Here is a 22,218-nt window from a genome sequence, read left to right as displayed (position 1 = left end):
TCAAAATTTTGAAAAACTATAACTCTTATAAAATGAGATGTAAGTGTTCGATTGTCTTCAAATTTCACTTATCAAAATATTTGTATTAACCCAAGGTCTGGTGTGAAGATGAGATATATGGGTCCACCCCTTCTGGTACCTCCCCCCAGAGGGTCAAATTTTTTAATACCCATGAAGCTCATAAAACGCGAAATTAACATTCGATTCTATTCAGACTTGGTACACACCAATATTTCCATCAACACTAGATCTGTTACAAAGTTGGTGGAGATCGGATCATTCCTTCTGGTACCTCACCCACAAAGGGTCAACATTTTGAATAACGAAAAACGATTATAAAATCCGAAATAAGTATCCGGCTCTCTTCATATTTCACACATCCCATTATTTGTACTAACATAAGATCTGCTGTGAAGGTGGTATATATCGGTCCATTCCTTCTGGCACCTCCCCAACAAAGGGTCAAAATTTTGAATATCCATGAAGCTCCTATAAAGCGAAATTAACATCCGATTCCATTCAGACTTAGCGCATCTCAATATTTCCATCTAAACAAGATCTGCTGTGAAGATGGGATAAATCAGTACATTCCTTCTGATACTTCCCTAGCAAAGGGTCAAAATTTGGAAAAATCACAACGCAAGTCAAAATATTTTTAAATAATCGAATAATGGCTTAGGTTATACATATGTCGGCTAAACCGACTGATTCTCTTTAACCTGTTTAATTCTCTTTCAGAAAAATCGGCAAAAGAATTTCATTCACTTTTCCTCATAACCACACTCCACTGTACAGTTAACCGGACAAAACTTAGAAGCTGTTTATCTTCTTCTTCTTTAACAAAAATAAAACAAACACATTAAAACAACAACAACAACAATAAAACGCGTAAAATCGATGATTAGCAAAACCTGCCTGATGATGTTTTCTGGTCACATCAGCAGCATCGAGACGCAGAGCGAGCCAGTGACTGAGTTTGAGACTGAGACTAACTTTGCTAATTCGTTATCTAAGTTTAGTTTAAAATTGGACGCCTGCGCGCATTAACATATTTCAAAACACACACAAAATTCAAACACGGCAATGTTCGAAAACGAAAGCGGGTATTCAAAAGTGTAACAAAAAAGAAATTCAAAATTCATTTTTAAAAAATACCAAAAATACCAAAAAAAAAAGACAAAGAAAAATGGATACCACCCACCCAAATGCAGCCACTGAAAATGAGGAAAAACTTAGCTATTTTCAAAAAGTCTGGCGTTATCGCCGTTATCTGGTCATTGAGCCATTTTTCTTCTTCTATGTGATGGCCAGTGTTTTCAATATCATTGCCATGTTGAGTTTTCCGCTCGAGAAGGCGTGTAGCGTGAATTTGGGCTATAGCCGTGAAGTGTGTTCTACGACATTGGATAAATCGGTCTACGACATCAATTGTGATGCCTTTAATTTTGAAAACGTAACGGACTATAGTGCCACCGAAGCGGAGAAAGTGGCAACGGATATATCGCCGGGTTTCAATTTCACCGTGTGTAAAGCCGAAGTGGGGGCACAAAAACTGGCCGCCAATGTTTCGGGCAAGAGGGCGCCCATAGGTGAGTGTTGAAGTGGAAAAAAAATGATAGACAGATGTTGAAATTGGGTACAAATGTTTATAATTCTAAGGTTTTCCAAAGATAGAAAAAAGTGTAAAGTGCAAACATAAAAATATTCCCAAAATACAAATCAACGCCATTTAATTCAAATATTTTTAAAAAAAAAAAATTGTAAAAAAATTGAAAATAGGAATTAAAACTGAATCCAAAAAACTCCAAATATTCCCGATTTTTGTCTTTGAAAATTTTTTCTCTAAAATCCTCGATTTTTATTCAGGAGGTCCTTACAAGGTTTTCTTTGAAATCCAGGATAAATATATGCTCCTAAAATTTAAAAAAAAATCCGCGATAATCGGGCGGTGAAATATACAAAAACAAGTAAAAAAGCTGTAAGGTCGACCGGACCGAACTTTGAATACCCTTCACCATTTGGAACAAATTTGGAACAAAATTTCAAAAAAAAAAAAAAAAATAATAAATAAATAAATAAATAAAAAATCTTAAAAATACCAAATGTAGCCGTCATATTCGGATCTAAACGACGACGTGGACCTGCAAAGGCAAATTTTGTCATAAGCCATTAAAATATTCAAATGAGAAACTTAAAAAAATCGGTGAATAATGTAGCTAAAATCAACAATATAGGGAGGAACTATTATATGGGAGCTACACGAAGACGAGGACCTGCACAGACAATTTTCTGCCTCAGGCTGCAGTATCCATTACTAAATTCAAATACCAAATTTGAAACATTTCCGGTAAATAATGTCGCTAAAATCATTAAAATACCGAAAATCCGGAGGTACCGTTATATGGGGGCTATACGAAGACATAGGCCTGCACAGACAATTTTCTGTCTTGGGCTGTAGTATCCATTACGAACTTCAAATACCAAAGTTGAAACAATTCCGGTGAATAATGTCGCTAAAATCACCAAAATACCGAATAATTGGAGGAACGTTTATATGGGGGCTATGCGAAGACGTGGACCTGCACAGATAATTTTCTGTCATAGCCTGTAGTATCCATTTCCAACTTCAAATACCAAATTTGAAACAATTCCGATAAATAATGTCTCTAAAATCATTAAAATACCGAAAATCCGGAGGTACCGTTATATGAGGCTATACGAAGACGTGGACCTGCACGGACAATTTTCTGTAATAGGCTGTAGTATCCATTACGAACTTCAAAAACCAAATCTGAAATAATTCAGGTAAATAAAGTTGCTAAAATCATCAAGATACCGAATATCGGGAGGTGCCGTCGTTATATGGGGGCTATACGAAGACGTGGACCTGCACAAACAATTTTCTGTCATAGGCTGTAGTATTCATTACGAACTTCAAGTACTAAATTTCAAACAATTCCGATGAATAATTTCGCTAAAATCATCCAAATACCGAATATCGGGAGGTACCGTTATATGGGGGCTATGCGAAGACGTGGACCTGCACGGACAATTTTCTGTCATAGGCTGTAGTATTTATGATGAACCTTAAATGCCAAATTTGAAATAATTCCAGTGAATATTGTCGCTAAAATCATCAAAATTCCGAATATCGGGAGGTATCGTTATATTGGGGCTATGTGAAGACGTGGACCTGCACGGACAATTTTCTGTCAGAGGCTGTAGTATCCATTTTGAACTTTAAATACCAAATTTGAAACAATTCCGGTGAATAACGTCGCTTTAATCACCAAAATACCGAAAACAGAGAGCTACCATTATTTGGGGGCTATACGAAGGATTGGACCCACATGACCCATTTTCAATACCAAAAGTCCTGCAGACATAATATACATTTGCGTAAAATTTTATCAACCTACTTCATTTCGCTCGGAAGCTAGAGTGATTTCCACAGACGGATAGACGGACGGACATCGCTAAATCGACACAGAATTTTATGCTGTGTGGGGTCTAAAATATGTGTTTCGACGTCTTAAAAACGGAATGTCCAACTTAATATTCCCCCCATAAAAGTAAAGAAGCGACTTGATCGAAGCCCGCGTCGCAGTGGCCGAAAAACGGCATGTGAGCTGAACATATCGCAATATTACATTCGACAAATATTGAAAAATGAGCTCGGGGTAAAGCAATTTAAATTCCAAAAAGTGCAAGAACTTACACCGCAATAGAAAGAAAATAGACTCAAAAGAGCTAAAGAGTTGCTTCGCGTGGCCGAAAGTGGTGAACTGCCGAATTTGGTTTTCTCCGATGAGAAAGCATTCGTTGTCCAGCAGTTTGTAAACAAACAAAATGATCGTGTTTACTTGCCAAAGAGGTCAGCTGAAAATGTGCATCTTCGGTTGGCCAACACACCACAGAACTCAAGCGCCGGCCATGGTGGGGCGGTGTGGGCCACTATAACAGCCGATGGTCGCTTTCCGCACGTATTAATCGACCGTGACATCAGAATAAATGACGAATATTATCGCGAAAATATTCTGGAGGGTGTATTAAAGCCTTTTGCCACAGACCTTGGACATTCCATCAGGACTCAGCATCATCGCACTCAGTACGCGCCACCCAAGAATGGTTACAAAATGAGGTTCTTCGCTTCATTTCCAGCGCACAATGGCCACCAAGATCTCCGGATACCAATCCGTTCAACTATTGTGTCTGGAGTATTTTGGAAAGTAAGGTTGGCACTAAATAATACCAAAGTGTCGATCACCTCAAGCAAGCGCTTCGCCAGGAATGGGCCAAACTACCGCAGAGCAACATTCGGGCAGCGTTCATTTGGCCAATCAATAAAATGAAAAAAAAACAAGTAAAATAGTATCAGTCGGTTTTGCCGACAGATGTATACCCTCAGCCTTGAGTTACGAACGTGACAGATTTGGACTATATCGACTACTTCTTGTACTTTATATGAGGTATGTGCACCTTTACGGAAAATGGAAATATGCGTCAGGTAACAGATACAGCGGACCGAAGTATTCCATTTTCACACTTCATCTAATACAGATAAAATACATCATCCTAGTCTGAATAGAATCGGATTATAATTTTGCGTTTTGTGGGGGAGGGTACCAGAAGGAGTGGACCGATATATCCCATCTTCACACCAGATCTTGAGTTAGCAGAAATAATGGGACGTGTGTAATATGAAGAGAACTGGATGTTTATTTCGGATTCTTTGGAATGGAATCGTGTTCAAGTGTTTTAAGGGCGTGATGAATATTCAAAATTTCGACCTTTTGTGGCGGATGTACTTGATGGAGTAGGCCTATATTATCCATTTTTGCACCTGACCTAGAACTGACGTAAATATCCTAACACCAGACCTTGGGTTAATATAAATATTGGGATGTGTGAAATTTGAAGACAATCGGACTATTTTATCACATTTTATGAGAGTTGTAATTATTTAAAATTTCGACCCTTTGTGGGGGAGGTACCAGAAGGAGTAGACCGATATTGTCCATTTTTACAATTGACCTAGCACTTACGCAAATATTGAGATTTGCAAAGTTTGAGCAAAATCGGATTATCGTTTCTCTTTCTGTGCAAAAAAAATATATTTGTTAAAATTTCGACCATTTGTGGGGGAGGTACCAGAAGGAATGGACCGATATATTCCATCTTAACATCAGACCTTGGGCTAACATAAATATTGGCATGTGTAAAATTTGAAGACAATCGGACTCTTACATCACATATTATGAGAGTTGTAATTATTCAAAATTTTGACCATTTGTGGGGGAGGTACTTGATGGAGTGGACCGATATTGTCCATTTTCACACTTGACCTAACACTGATGCAAATATTAAGATTTGCAAAGTTGGGGCAAAATCGGTTTATCGCTTCTCTTTCTGTGCAAAAAATAAATTTTTTGAAAATTTCGACCTTTTGTGGGGGAGGTACCAGAAGGAGTGGACCGATATTGCCCATCTCCGAACTTGACAAAAATATTACGATGTATCAAGTTTGGACCAAATCGGATACTCCCTTCAAGAGTTATCGTGCGCACCAGCCAGCCAGACAGACAGACAGACAGACGGACGGACGGACGGACGGACGGACGGACATCGCTAGATCGACTCCAAATGTTCTGAAACGGATTTGGTCCAAAGAGACCTAGGGTCTAAAACCGTTATTTCGACTAGGCACGTTTTGACCGTATCAAATGATATATACCCTCTGTAGCCATATGGCTGAGGGTATAAAAAATAATAATTATGGCGTTTGACTTCGTTGCAGTTTCTTTTATCTCACCCTGTATATGCCTTATGGGGTCTAAAATGTATATTTCGAGGTGTTACAAACGGTATGACAAACTTAATATAGCCGCCATACTATGGTGGAGGGTATAAAAAAATCAATATCAAAATTAGAAAAATCTAAGATGAGTGCTTAAAAAATTAGAAAACCCCTTGATTGTCAGATGTGCCTTTAAAAAAAAACAATAATCCGTTAAATAATAATAAAATTATATTATTATTATTTAACGGATTATTGTTTATTTATTTTTTTTTTTTTTGCAACACCTTTCCCAGCAAACTGGATTTAAATTTTATATTCAAATATTTTGCCAAGCGAAAGTCAAGGTTATGAAATTGCGAAGCAAACTTCACAAAAATAGACTTCAAACGCCTGGGATGATTCCGAAACAGAAAATCTACATACCCAAAAGAATGTTAATTTTTAAGGGCATTTGCGAAATCATATTTATGTAAGTTTCAAATATTTTGCCGGTAAAAGAGAAGGTGTGGGACAAGAAGAAATTCCAAAAAATAAAATGTTTTGCAAATTGGCGTAGCCTTTAAATTGTAACGGGTTTACTAACACCCTGCTGGAATTTTTGATTTTTTTTTTTTTTTTGAATAACAAATTTTAAAAGAGTTTGCCAGGTGAGAGATGGGAATTTTTGAAATCTTCATTTGTGTAGTCTGCAAATCTAGCCAAAGCACCAGGTAGATCGGTATGACTTGATCGGCAGAAAATTGTCATTTATTGTCCAATTCCGTCATTATAATAACTCTGACTCCTTCAAATTCTCCGTCTAAAATTATAAGTCTAAAATCCTCCTGAGTCTAATTTAAACCACCCTAAATATCCAAAAATAAAAGGTAATCACAGAATTAAAAAAAAATCAGACAATATCTCATATCTTGCTCAAAGCAGATCGGCTGTTTTCTAAAATAAAATTATGAAAACAAACAAAACCCGAATTCTATTCAAATCTTGTTCTCGTCCAGTAATTTAGAATTCAATATTCTTGAACAAGGCAAATTTCTTAAACAAAGCAACAAAGATATACGTAATACATACATCAAGATAGAGAGAACCGGATAAAAAAAGCTGGAAACAAAACTACCGCTGACATTTAAATAAATACGCAGAAATAATCAAGCTCTCTGTGATTATAGATTTGATTTATTGATGGGTATTCGCTTTCAAGGCCAAATGTAAAATAACAAAAGCGACAAAATGACAATTTTTTGCCGATTAAGTCATACCTATCTGCCTGGTGGGTTCCGTTGGATTTGCAGGCAACGCAAAAGAAGATTTCAGAAATTCATCATCTTTCGCCTGGCAAAACCTTCAGATCACTTCTTATATTTATTTATAAATTTTTCGATATTTACACTGCAGGGCTATTCTAAAACGTGGACCTACATGACCCATTTACAATACTAAAAGTTAAAAAGTAACATTTTATCGATCTATTTTATTTCGTTCGGAAGCTGAGTGATTTCCACAGACGGTTAGACGGATAGATGGGCGTTTATTGAATGAATGGAAAAAATGTCGGAAATAGCATCAAATTTTAAAATAATTTTAGATTTATTCGATTTGGTCACCTTTGGCACAAATTACGGCCTTCAAAGGGCCAATAAAACTGTTACACACTGCCCGAATGTTGCTCTGCGGTATTTTGGGCCATTCCCGGCGAAGCACTTGTTTGAGGTTATCGACACTTTGGTATTTGTTAGTGAAAAACTTGCTTTCCAAAATACTCCAGACACAATAGTCCAACGGATTGGTATCCGGAGATTTTGGTGGGCATTGTGTGCTAGAAATGAAGCAAGGAACCTTATTTTGTAAAGATTCTTGGGTTGCGCGTGCTGAGTGTGATGGTGCTGAGACCTGTTGGAATGTCCAAGGTCTGCGGCCAAAATGTTTGCGTGCTTTTTGCCCAAGGCTTTAATACACCCTCCAGAATAATATTCGGCTTCCATAGTATTCGGCATTTATTCTGATGCCACGATCGATTAATACGGGCGGAGAGCGACCATCGGTTGTTATGGCGTCCCACACCATCACCATGGCCGGCTCTTGAGTTCTGGTGGCCAACCAAAGGTTCATATTTTCAGCTGACCTCTTTGGCAAGTAAACCCGACCATTTTGTTTGTTTACAAACAGCTGGAAAACGAATGTTTTCTCATCGGTATAGCCTTCATATAACAGTACCTCCCGATATTCGGTATTTTGATGATTTTAGCTCCATTATTCATCGTAATTGTTTCAAATTAGGTACTTAAACTTTGTAACGGATACTACAACCTATGATAGAAAATAGTCTGTGCAGGTCGAAGTCTTCGTATAGCCCTCACATAAGAGTACCTTCCGATATTCGGTATTTTAATGATTTTAGCGACATTATTCACCGGAAATGTTTTAAATTTGGTATTTGAAGTTCCTACTAAATACTACAGCCTAAGGCAGAAAATTGTCCGTGCAGATCCACGTCTTCGTATAGCCCCCATATAACGGCACCTCCCCACATTCGGTATTTTGATGATATTTGCATCATTATTCACCGGAAATGTTACAAATTTAGTACTTGAAGTTCGTAAGGGATACTACAGCCTATGGCAGAAAATTGTCTGTGCAGGTCTACGTTTTGGTATAGCTCTCATATAAAGGTACCTCCCTATCTTCGGTATTTTGATGATTTTAGCTAATTTTTCACCGATTTTTTTCAAATTTCCCATTTGAAAATTGTAGTGGCTTATTACAAAAGATGCAGTCCCACGTCGTCGTATAGACCCTGATATATCGGCTACATTCGGTATTTTTAGGATTTTAACAGAATTTTTAATGGATTTTATTTTATTTCATTTATTTATTTATTTTTTTTTTTGAAATTTCCAAATTCGTTTCAAATGGTGGAGGGTATTCAAAGTTCAGTCCGGCCGAACTTATAGATTTTTTTTTAGTTTTTTGTTTTTTATTTGTTATACTGATGTATATATTTTCTTGATGTCTAATGCAAATAGAGATTTCTTTTCTTGAAACCCGACGAGGAACATTGTTTTTGACCCTGATCCATATAAAATGATGCTTTGTAGGAGAATTTAGCATAAACTCAAATTAAATACGAATTCAGCCCTAAAAATTATTTTTTTTTTTTTGAGTTGCTGGGGTTTAGGTAAAATTTAGACTTTTGGCGTCTGCTAATACTTAGAGTAAAATTTTATGATAAATAATTTTGTACAATATTTAAAAAAGGAGTTAGAAAGGAATTTCTTAACCATACTTTGCAAAAAGGGCCAAAACGACCGCTTTGGTGCAAAATAATCCAGCAAAATAATCCTCGTATTGTTAGTATTATTGCTGAAGACACTGTATTCCAAAAATCGACTCGTTTCAAGGAATCTTAATCCAAAAACTTCAAAAACTATGGAAGAGGGAGGAACTTTCCTTTTAGGCCACTTTGCGATTTAAACTTTTGAAAACACCGTGACACGTGTCTTCTATTTTTAGCCCTACTCTCATAATCTCTTGGATTTTCCTGTAATTATTGGAAAACATTGAATTTTGTCGCACAGTTTTATTTAGGGGCAAAATCCAAAATTCTCTTATAATTTGATAGTTCCACATATATAATATAATTAAATTATATAATTAAATAAAATTTCCATTTCATGATTAAAAGTTCTGAAATTTATTTAACGCATCTTCCTAGAAAAATATTTCAAATTAGCTATTAAAATAAAAGTAATCATCCGAATTTAGCATATTCATGGCAGCAGCACGTGTTTTCGTCCAAAATCAACCAAAAAGAACAAAAAAAAAAAAAAAAAAAAACAACATCAAAACACTACCAAAAATTCCAAAATTGAAAAACCAGTCAAACCATAAAAGAAGCGATCGCCACACAATAGAACATCAATCAAGAATGTAGCTGCGCTCCCCAAAAAGCGGGTTCATTCATAGTTGAGTGGAATTTACAGCACCACATACATGAAGAGAGAAAGAGAAAGGGGGGAAAGAGAGTGATATTGATTTCAAACTGGTTAAGCATTTACAAAATTGTAAACTAATCAAGTCGCTAGACATAGCTGAACTTAATCTTCAACTTGTGCTATGCTTAATTTGTGTGACTTAGAACCAGGGACGTAGTCAGAAAAATAGAAAAAGGGGGTGGGTCTTGGTGATGTTGTTTTAACGAACATAACAACAAGTAATCTATTTAAAATGTGCTGAAAATCTCTTAAAGGTAATGTCTTAAGGGTGAGGGGGGAAAAGAGAGAGAGGGTTGGGGGAACCTCGACCCACCTGAAAATCTGAAAATTGTTTAGAAATTTTAAAATCGCCACCAACAGTTAAATCCCAAATTCAAGTTCATGTTCAATGGGAGATTTAAGTCACTAATGACCTTTATGTCTGGCGGCGTTGATGTCGTCATAATCACATGTATAGTATGTATGTATGTATGTGCATTATTTTTTTTGTTTTGTTTTGAGAACTTATAAATAAAAGTGATTTTCCAATCAAACAAATATTTGCTAATCGCTTGATGTTGGAATATTTTAATTGCTTTCGTCAAAAAATCCCAAAATGATTATTCTAATGATGTGAGGATAAATGGCAGTTCGGCCGAGACGAACTTTGAATACCCTCCAACATTGAGAATGAACTTGGCAATTTTCAAAAAAAAAAAAAAAGAAACAAAATAAAAGTCATTAAAAATTCTGTTAAAATCTTAAATAATTGGTGAATAATGTCGCTAAAATCGTCAAAATACCGAATATAGGGAGGTACCATGAGGGCAATACCAAGATGTGGACATACAAAGACACTTTTCTGTCTTAGGCTGTACTATCCTTTACGAACTTAAAACACCAAATTTGAAACAATTCCGGTGAATAATGTCGCTAAAACCATCAAAATACCGAATATCGGGGACGCGGGTTTCGATCAAGTCGCCTCTTTACTTTTCGAAACATTTCTGCTGATGTTGCTGTTTTCTTCCGTCAGCTTCCTTGACGTCGAGCTACGCTACCAGTATCACGGTAACGAGCGATGGTACGAGACACAAAACATTTATTCACATTTAAATGCTGGAGTGCTCTACCGATAGCCACTTGTGGTTTTCCAGCCAAATATAAAGAGATCACACTATCACGCTTGAATTCCATAACGGATAATTTTTTTTTCTGGAAAATTCTCACCAAAATGCTTTTGTCCGCTTGTAAACAATATAATGAGCTTTCGCTGGAATAATTTTAACAGTTGTCGGACTAGTGGCTTAAAAATGACAGCAATCTGAAGTTGGTCGCAGTTTTTTTATCTCACCCTGTATATGGAGTATATACCAAAACGTAGACCTGTACAGACAATTTTTTTGTCTTAGGCTCTTGTATTCATTACGAACTTCAAATACCAAATTTTAAATATTTCCGGTCTCGCTTTAACCACCAAAATATCGAAAATAGGGATGTACCGATATATGGGGGCTATACCAAAGCGTTGACATACATATCCCATTTTCAATGCCAAAAGACATAATATACATTTAAGTAAAATTTTATCAACCTACTTCATTTCGTTGGGAAGCTAAAGTGATTTCCACAGACGGATAGACGGTCGGACATCGCTAAATCGACGTAGAATTTTATACTGATCAAGAATATATATACTTTGTGGGGTCTAAAATGTATATTTCGAGGTGCTACAAACAGAATGACAAATTTAATATACCCTCCATACTATGGTGGAGGGTATAAAAATGTTGAAGAGGGTGAACATGCCCCCGCTGTTACTTTGCGATGTAAACTTACAAACAAAGGTGTCTTCATAATTTAGCTCTGCTTTCATAATTTGCAGGATTTTTTCTCTATTATTACGAAGGGTTCAGTTCCTCTAAAAGAGAGAGAGAACGGGAGAGAGAGGGAAAAATATAGATCTATTCTTTAAAATTTTATTAAACCTGCCACCTTTCCTTTACTTCCAGCTGCCATTTTCCCCCTGATTGTCATGCTCTTTGCTGGCGGCTGGAGTGATCGTTACAATAAACGCAAGGCTTGTATGGTTTTTCCGCTGATCGGTGAAAGTCTTATGTTTTTGTGTAAGTAAACAAAAAAAGAAATCCTCCCCTAGAATAGCCTTCCAAAAAAAATAATGTTCTCATTCCAAAACCATTTCACGAAGAAGGTTTGCTGGTATCGGCGATATTTTTTGACAAAATCCCCATGGAATTTGGAGCATACAGCGAAGCTATTGTGCCGGCCTTGTTTGGTGGCAATACATTGTGTTTGATGGCCATTGACAGTTATATAACAATATCAACGCCAGAACCCGATCGGGTATTTAGGTAAATAAATATAAACGGTCTGGTAAATAAACGTTGGGCGCCATTTGGTATTTTGGATTTTCTTCAGCACAAAAGTTGGCTAAAAACAAGTACTTGCTTTAAATAGAAGTATGCATGGAACATAATAACGAAGGGCTTTCCGAAGTGCTTTCGCTATTTTCCTTAAAATGAAAATAACAAGTGAAATGAACTCAAAGTGGCGCCCAACGTATTTGCATATTTTTTTCATTTAACCTTTTCTATTTGTCATTGCTCTATTTTCCATTTTTAGATTTGGGATTTTTGGCATGTTTGCGAACATGTTGCCATTTATAGGCCAACCCATTAGTGGGGTACTCTTTAACTTCCTGGGATATCGGTGTAAGTACCAGGAAATTTATATTTTTCATTAATTGATCTCATAACAAAAATCTCTTGGCAGGGTCCTTCACCATGGCATTCTCGTTCAATATCATTGCCCTGTTGTATGTGATTTTTATTATCAAGGAATTGAAACCATCAACGATGACGAACGATGATGCCAACGGCAAAGCTGTTACGGCGGGTGGCACTGAAAATCCCGCCTATGAAGTTACCCAACTGGAAGATTTACCCACGGCGCCACGTCCGAGCAATGGAACCGGTACTGATACCGTTGATGCAACAGCAAGTCACGAAAAGCGAAATGTTTTCAAAGACTTTTTCGATCCCTCCTTGGTTGTTGACTATGTCAAGTTTCCTCTGAAAAAACGACCCAATCGGGGTCGCATGCTGCTTATATTCCTAATCATGGCCTATATGTTTACCGTGGGTCCATCGTTGGGTGAAAATGATTTTTGGAACCGTTTTGCATTTAAAAAATTGAATTGGAATGGCAATGACTACAGTGTTTATTCGACATTTATAGCGGCCCTGGCCTTGGCCGGTAAGTGAAGAGGGGAGAGGGTAAAATTTGAAAAGAGTAAATCATAATTTTGTTCTCATTTTTTTTTTTTTTTTTTTTTGGTTTCAGGTACCTTCTTTGGCACAGCCATATTGAGTAAATTACTCAAGCTTTCCGATGCCCTGGTGGGCTTTGTATCATCCGTGACAACAGCACTATCGAGAGTGTTATTTGTAAGTAATTCAAAATTTTGAAATAAATTTTTGAAAACAAAAATCGGACTATAAATATTAAACTATTGCAAGGAGACATCTTCTCTTTACCTCTGGTGCGGCGTCCTCCAATAAATTCTTTCAGAATTCTATGTCGAAATTTGGCGAAACTCCTCCTATTTGGTATACCTCCCATATAACGGTACCTCCCGATATTCGGTATATTGATAATTTTTGCCACATTTCTTCGCGGATTTGTCTAAAAAATTGGTGTTTTTGGGTCCTAATGGGTTCTAGCTCCATTGGCTCCATTGTAGAAATTTGGCGAAACTCCTCCTATTTGGTATACCTCCCATATAACCGTACCTCCCGATATTCGATAATTTGATTACTTTTGCCACAATTCTTCGCAGATTTGTCTAAAAATTGGTGTTTGTGGGGTCGTAATGGGTTCTAGCTCCGTTGGCGAAACATAGTATGTATAGGTCCACGGAACCTTCCGATATTCGGTATTTTGATGATTTTTGACACTTTTTCCCACGAATATGTCTAAAAATTGGTATTTATCGGTCATAATGAGCTCTTACGTTTCCTTTTGCCGTAAGGTAGAGGGCATTCAAAGCTTAGCCCGGCCGAACTGAATGTTTTTATACCCTCCACCATAACATGGAGGGTATCTTAGGTTGGTCACTCAGTTTGTAACACCTCGAAATATACATTTTAGACCCCACAAAGAATATCTATTCTTGATCAGCATAAAATTCTATACCGATTTAGCGATGTCTGTCCATCTGTATTAAGTATTTCAAAATTTTGGAATAAATTTTTGAAAACAAAAATTGAGAACAAACAAATAAATATTAAACTTTTGCAAGGAGACATCTTCTCCTTGCCTCTGGTGCGGCGTCCTCCAATAATTTCTTTCAGAATTCTATGTAGAAATTTGGCGAAACTCCTCTTATTTGGTATACCTCCCATATAAAGGTACCTCCCGATATTCGGTATTTTGATTATTTTTGCCACATTTCTTTGCGGATTTGTTTAAACTTTGGTGTTTTTGGGTCCTACTGGGTTCTAGCTCCATTGGCGAAACATTGTATGTATAGGTCCACGGTACCTACCAATATTCAGTATTTTGATTATTTTTGCCACAATTCTTCGCAGATTTGTCTAAAAATTGGTGTTTGTGGGGTCGTAATGGGTTCTAGTTCCGTTGGCGAAACATAGTATGTATAGGACCACGGTACCTTCCGATATTCGGTATTTTGATGATTTTTGATACAATTTCCCATGAATATGTCTAAAAACTGGAATTTGAGGGTCATGAGGAGTTCTAATGTTTCCATTTGCCCTAAGGTAGAGGGTATTAATTTCAGCCCGGTCGAGCTTAATGTTTTTATACTCTCCACCGTAGCATGGAGGGTATATTGAGTTTGTCATTCCATTTGTAACACCTCGAAATACACATTTTAGACCCCACAAAGTATGCATATTCTTGATCAGCATACAATTCCATGCCGATTTAGCGATGTCCGTCCGTCTATCTGTCTGTCCGTATGTCCGTCTGTGGAAATAACTCTACCTTCCGAACGAAATGAAGTATTTTGATGATTTCCGCGACATTATTCACCGGAATTATTTCAAATTTGGTATTTGAAGTTCGTAAGGGATACTACAGCCTATGACAAAAAATTGTTTGTGCAAGTCCACGTTTTACAACTCCCATGGTACCTCCCTATATTCGGAATTTTGATGATTTTTGAAAATTTCGAAATTCGTTCCAAATGGTGGAGGGTATTCAAAGTTCTACCCGGCCGAACTTATAGCTTTTTTACTTGTTTTTTATGCCCTACACCACAAGGTGACCAGGGTATTATGTCTTTGTGCATTTGTTTGTAACAGGCAAAGGAAACGAGATAGACCCATAGTTCATTTTGATGATCTGCATAGAATCACATTCTGAGTCGATTTATGCATGTCCGTCCGTCCGTCTGTCCATGTATTTTTTGTAAACAAAGTACAGTTCGCATTTATTGCCCTATCTAGATGAAATATTGCACAAATCATTTGTTTGGCCCAAGGACGAACCCTATTGAAATTGAAGATAATCGGTCAAAATTTGGATATACCTCCCATATATATCTTCGTCCGATTTGACTTTTATTGTGCAACAAACTTGTAATAGCTGTCCGAATAGTATGGAATTGTGCACGTACGATCAAATTGGACCTGAAACTAAGTATGCCAAATTTGATCGAAATCGGTTCAGATATAGCTATAGCTTCCATATATATTGTTCATCCGATTTTTTATTTTTGTCCTCCACAGCCGTAATATGCACTCTTTAACAACAATATTTCGGGAAATATATCAAATACAGCTCAGAAATACATTTGATAAGTTTTATCGAAATCGGTTCAGATTTAGATATAGCTCCCATATATAACTTTGTCCGATTTACCACCAAATTGTGCACCAAACGTCTAATATTTAACCAAATGTGATGGAATTTGGCACTTACGACCGAATTGAGTCTAGAAGCTAGTATGTCAAATTTGGTAAAGATCGGTTCAGATATAGCTATAGCTCCCATATATATAGAGTTCATCCGATTTGTTATATTTGTTACCCACAGCCGTAATATGCACTCCGTAACAACGATATTCAGGGAAATATATCAAACATAGCTCAGAAATATCTTTGCCAAATTTTATCAAGATCGGTCCAGATTTGGATATAGTTCCCATATATATTTTTATCCGATTTCAAATTAATTTCGCACCAAATGGTTAATACAAGCCCGAATTAAAAAGATTCAAAGGTATTAAATATTTTGACCCTTTTTTGTTGAGGGGGAGGGGGGGGGTGTTTCCAGAAGGATGGGCCGATAAATTGTGTTAAGAAAATTATGGTGAGCTGTGTAATTTGAAGCCAATCGTAATCTTACATCATCGTCTATAAGAGTTATAATTATTCAAAAATTTGAATCAGAAGGAGTGGTCCGATATTTCCCCATCTCCGAACTCAACTTAAGTTTTATAATAACATTACGATGAATCAAGTTCTGATTAAATGAGATACTTCCTTCGAGAGTTATCGTGTGCACCAAGTAGCCAGACAGACAGACGGACATCGCTCCAAATGTCCTGAAACGAATTTGGTCAAAAGACCAAAACCGTTAAAACGACCAGGCACTTTTTGACCGTATCAAATGATATACAGGCTGAGATGAAAAAACTACAACCAACTTCAGACTGCTGTCATTGCTAAGCCACTCATCCGACAGCTGTTAAAATTACTCCAGTGACAGCTAATTATATTGTTTATGAGCGCACATAGGCATTTTGGTGAGAATTTTCCAGAAAAAAAAGTTATTCGCGATGGAATTCAAGCGTGCTAGTTTGTTTTCCTTATCTTTGGCTGTTAAACCACAAGTGGCTATCGTTAGAGCACTCCAGCATTTAAATGTGAATAAATTTTTTGTGTCTCGTACCATCGCTCGTTACCGTGCCGTGATACTGGTAGCGTAGCCCGACGTCAAGGAAGTGGACGGAAGAAAACAGCAACACCAGCAAAAATTGTGCGAAAAGTAAAGAAGCGACTTGATCGAAATCCGCATCGCAGTGGCCGAAAAATGGCTCGTGAGGTGAACATATCCAATATTCCATTCAGAAAATAATAAAAAATGAGCTCGAGGTAAAGCCATTGAAATTCCCAAAAGTGCAAGAACTTACACCGCAAAAAAAAAAAGGGAAAATAGGCTCAAAAGAGCTAAGGAGTTGTTTCGCTTGGCCGAAAGTGGTGAACAGTTGAATTTGGTTTTCTCCGACGAAAAAAACATTTGTCGTCCAGCAGTTTGTAAACAAACAAAATGATCGGGTTTACTTGCCAAAGAGGTCAGCTGAAAATTTGCACCTTCGGTTCGCCACCAGAAATCAAGCGCTTGCCATGGTAATGGTGTGAGCCGCCATAACAGCCGATGATCGCTCTCCGCTCGTATTAATCGACAGTGACATTAGAATTAATACCGAATATTATCGCGAAAATATTCTGGAGGGTGTATGAAAGCCTCGGGCACGCAAATATTTTGTCCGCAGATCTTGGATATTCCAACAGAACTCAGCACGCGCCATGGTTACAAAATGAGGTTTCTCCCTTCATTTCCAGCGCACAATGGCCACCAAAATCCCGGAATACCAATTCGTTGGACAATTGTGTCTGGAGTATTTTGGAAAGCCAGGTTGACACTAAAAAATACGAAAGCGTCGATCACCTTAAGCAAGTGCTTCGCCTGGAATGGGCCAAAAACCGCAGAACAACATTCGGGCAGCGTATGACGTTTTCATTGGCCGTTTGAAGGCCATAATTCGTGTCAAACATGACCAATTCGAACAAATCTAAACCTTTTCTAAAATTTTATGCTTTTTCGGACATATTTTGTTTTCTTTCAAAAAATAAATAAAAAACAAGTAAAAAAAGCTATAAGTTCAGGCGAAATTTGAATACACTCCACCATGTGGTACAAATTTGGCAATTTTCAAAAAATTAAAATGCATTAAAAATTCTGTTAAAATCTTAAAAATACCGAATGTAGCCGTATATTAGGGTCTATAAGACGTCGCTTGTCATAAGCCTGCATATACAATTTTCTGGCAGAGGCTGTAGTATCCACTACGAACTTCAAATACCAAATTTGAAATAGTTCCGGTAAATAATGTCGCTAAAATCATCAAAATACCGAATATCGGGCGGAACCGTTATATGGGGGCTATACGAAGACGTGGACCTACATGACTAATTTTCTGTCTTAGGCTGTAGTATCCATTACGAATTTCAAATACCAAATTTGAAACAATTCCGGTGAATAATGTCGCTAAAATCATAAAAATACCGAATATCGGGAGGTACCGTTGTATGGGCGCTATACCAAAACGTGGAGCTATATGGCCAATTTTCAATGCCAAAAGTCCTGCAGACATAACATACATTTGAGCAAAATTTTATTAATCTACTTCAATTTGTTCGGAAGCTAGAGTGATTTCCACAGACGGACGGACATCGCTAAATCGCCATAGAATTTTATGCTGATCAAGAATATATACACTTTGTGGGGTCTAAAATATGTATTTCGATGTGTTACAAACGAATTGAGAAACTTAAAATACCCACCCCCCATACTATGGTGGAGAGTATAAAAATGTAAAAATTACGGCGTTTGACTTTGTTGCAGTTTTTATACCCTACACCACATAGTGGTAAGGGTATTATGTCTTTGTGCATTTGTTTGTAACATGGAGAACGAAACGAGATAGACCCATAGTTACTTTTGAGAACCTTCATAGAATCACTTTCTGAGTCGATTTATGCATGTCCGTCCGTCTGTCCGTCCGTCCGTCTGTCCATGTATTCTTGTGAACAAAATGCAGGTCGCATTTATTATCCGATTGAGATGAAATTTTCCAAACAATATTTTTTTGGTCCAAGGACGAACCCTATTGAAATTGGTGTGAATCGGATCAAATTTAGATATAGCTCCCATATATATCTTCAATCGATTTCGGGTTAAATGAGCACCAAATGTCCACTATCAGTCCAAATTACCTGAATTTTGGCACACCCAACCGAGTTCGGCCTAGAAGCAAGTATATAAAATTTGGAGAAAATCGGTTCAGATATAGCTATAGCTCCCATATATATCTTTCATCCGATTTGATCTTTAAGTCCCTCACATTCCTACTATGCACTCCACAACCGTGATATTTGGGACCAGGTATTAGATGGAGCACAGAAATAGCTGTTTGAAATTTTATCGAAATCGGTTCAGATTTGGATATAGCTCCCATATATATCTTCATCCGATTTTGGCACATGTGACCGAGATTAGCCTTAAAGCAAATACAACAAATTTGGAGAAAATCGGTTCAGAAACAGCTATAGCTCCCATATATATGTTTTATCCGATTTGGTGTTTAAGCCTCTAACATTCGTAATATGCACTCCACTAGAATGATATTTGGTACCAGATATAAGATACAGCCCAGAAATAGCTGTTTGTAATTTTATCGAAATCGGTTCAGATTTGGATATAGCTCCCATATATATCTTCATCCGATTTCGGGTTAATTGTGCACCAAACGGCCGATATAAGTCCAAATGGACTGAATTTTAGTACATCGGACCAAATTCAGCCTAGAAGCAAGTATATCAAATTTAGTGAAAATCGGTTCAGATATAGATATAGCAACCATATATATGTTTCATCCGATTTAGTGTTTTAGTCCCATACATTCGTAATATTCACTCCACAACCGTGATATTTGGTACCAAGTATTAGATGGAGCACAGGAATAGCTGTTTTAAATTTTATCGAAATCGGTTCAGATTTCGATATAGCTCCCATATATATCTTCATCCGATTTCGGGTTAAATGTGCACTAAATGGTCAATATCAGGCCAAATCACCTGAATTTTCGTACATAAGACCGAATTCAGTCTAGAAGCTAATACGTCAAATTTGGAGAAACCCGGTTCAGAGATAGTTTTAGTTCGTAAAATGCACGATAGAATTAGATAGATTTTGATTTTGTACCAAATATCTCATAGAGCTCTGAAATGCCCTGTATAAACCTTTTTACGAGAGCTCTACTAAATATGCATAGTGGTGTAGGGTATCATATAGTCGGCCCCGCCCGACTTTTGAGCTTTCCTTACTGGTTTTTTTTATCTCACCCTTTATACCCTCTCTAGCCATATGGCTGAGGACACAATGAAAGTAGTATTTAATATACAACCTATTTTCCATTTCAGGCCTTTGCAAGTGATACCGCCACTTTTTATGCCGGTGGTGTGGCTGACAGTTTTGTGTCATTGAGAGCTATTGCCATTAAGACAATTGGCTCTAGTATTGTGGATGAGGAGGAGCTTAGTAAGTAATCTTGCATACAAAACAAAAAACTGAATATCCCTCCACTCTCTCTCATTCTCTCTCTCATTCCCTATCTCTTTCTTTCTTTCTCTCTTACAGGTAAAATGTTCTCAATATTCAGTATTTGCCAGCCATTGGCCCAGCTGATTTTCGTGCCCATCTACAGTGACATCTATGAGAAGACCGTCGACTCCTTTCCGGGGGCAATTTTCCTGTTCAGTGAAGTGTTTGCGATACCCAACATTATTGTCTTTATGTCAGTATATTTAACAATGACTCTGAAATTTCGTCTAGCTCAAAAGTCATCGCTGTGAACTAATCTCAAAATTGTTAATTTCTTCTTTAACCTCTTTCTTTCTCTCTTTCTATGTCTCCTAACATTTCGTCTTCCTCTACTTCCGGGCAATTTCAAAATTCCAAACAGTATTTGTTACATTGTGGTCAGACGCCGTAAATCTCAAATGAAAGCCGATGGGGCAGCGAAAACTGAAAATGGCCATAACCAAACTGCCAGAAATGGCAACACTGCCATAGCGAATGGAGATTCCGAAATAACTAGTCTATGAGAGAAAAAAATGTGTGTAGAGAGTAATTGAATTGCATATATTTTTGTAAATGTTTTATATTTTTTTATGTATATTTTTTTGAATATTAAATAAATTTTATTTACATTTTTTTATAATCGTTTGAAAGTGATGGAATTCCATAAAAATATGTTTGGCAAGAAGGCCTTGGAAATTCCAAAATTTGTGATTAAATTCTAAAAACTTTCCAGGCCTTGAAGTGTATTTGAAGACCTATAGAAAAAAATTCCAAGAAATTCCCTTGTAATACGAGTGTCCTTTTTTATATCCTCCACCATAGTATGGAGGGTATATTAAGTTTGTCATTCCGTTGGCAACACCTCGAAATATACATTTTAGACCCCACAAAGTAAATATTTTCTCGATCAGAATAAAATCCTTTGGCGATGTAGAGATGTCCGTCCGTCTGTCCGTTTATCCGTCTATCCGTCTGTCCGTCTGTGGAAATCACTCTAGCTTCAGAACGAAATGGAGTAAATTGATAAAATTTTATTTAAATGTGTATTATGTATGCAGGAATTTTGGTATTGAAAATGGGTCATGTAGGTCCACGTTTTTGTATGGCCCCCATATAACGGTACCTCCAGATATTCGGTATTTTTATGATTTTAGCGACATTATTTACCGGAATTGTTTCAAATTTGGTATTTGAAGTTCGTAATAGATACTAAAGCCTATGACAGAAAATTGTCTGTGCAGGTCCAAGTCTTCGTATAGCCCCCATATAACGGTACCTCCCGATACTCGGTATTTTGATGATTTTAACGACATTATCCATCGGAATTGTTTCGAATTTGGATTTTAAAGTTCATAATAAATACTGCAGCCTATGACAGAAAATTGTCTGTGTAGGTCCAAGTTTTCCCATAGCCCCCATATAACAGTACCTTCCGATACTCGGTATTTTGATGATTTTAGCAACATTATTCACCCGAATTGTTTCAAATTCGGTATATGAAGTGTGTAATGGATGGTACAGCCTAACACAGAAAATTGTCTGTGCAGGTCCACATCTTCGTATAGCCCCCATATAACGGTACCTCCCGATATCCGATACTTTGATGACTTTAGCGACGTTATTTACCGGAATTTTTTCAAATTTGGTAAATGAAGTTCGTAACAGATACTACAGCCTATGACAGAAAATTTTCTGTGCAGGTCCACGTCTTCGTATAGCCCTCATATAACGGAACCTCCCGATATTCGGTATTTTGATAATTTTATCGGCATTATTAACCGAAATTGTTTCAAATTCGGGTTTTGAAGTTCGTAATGAATACTACAGCCTATGACAAAAAATTGTCCGTGCATGTCCACGTTTTGGTATAGGCCCCATATGATAGTATCTCCCTATATTCGGTATTTTGATGTATAGACCCTAATATGACGGCTACTTTTGGTATTTTTAAGATTTTAACTGAATTTTTAACGGGTTTTATTTGTTTGAAAATTGCCAAATTCGTTCCAAGTGGTGGAGGGTATTCAATGTTCGGCC

General features: G+C 37.1%; 1 protein-coding gene across 1 annotated transcript; it reads left to right on the top strand.

Annotated features, from left to right (window-relative positions):
* The first annotated feature begins 1,025 nt into the window (after positions 1-1,025).
* LOC101894468 (uncharacterized) lies at positions 1,026-20,816 on the top strand. The gene is made up of 9 exons (XM_005174917.4): positions 1,026-1,589; positions 11,781-11,894; positions 11,981-12,140; positions 12,412-12,500; positions 12,562-13,044; positions 13,132-13,235; positions 20,022-20,139; positions 20,239-20,395; positions 20,564-20,816. Exons 1-9 carry the CDS (start codon positions 1,187-1,189, stop codon positions 20,703-20,705), a joined length of 1,770 nt encoding a protein of 589 aa, XP_005174974.2. The 5' UTR covers positions 1,026-1,186; the 3' UTR covers positions 20,706-20,816.
* Positions 20,817-22,218: the final 1,402 nt, after the last annotated feature.

This window comes from Musca domestica, unplaced genomic scaffold (assembly GCF_030504385.1).
Source record: "Musca domestica strain aabys unplaced genomic scaffold, Musca_domestica.polishedcontigs.V.1.1 1242, whole genome shotgun sequence".
NCBI classification, from domain to species: Eukaryota; Metazoa; Arthropoda; class Insecta; order Diptera; family Muscidae; genus Musca; species Musca domestica.
Note: the sequence above shows the minus strand (reverse complement) of the source record. Positions and strands in the feature narration are given on the sequence as shown.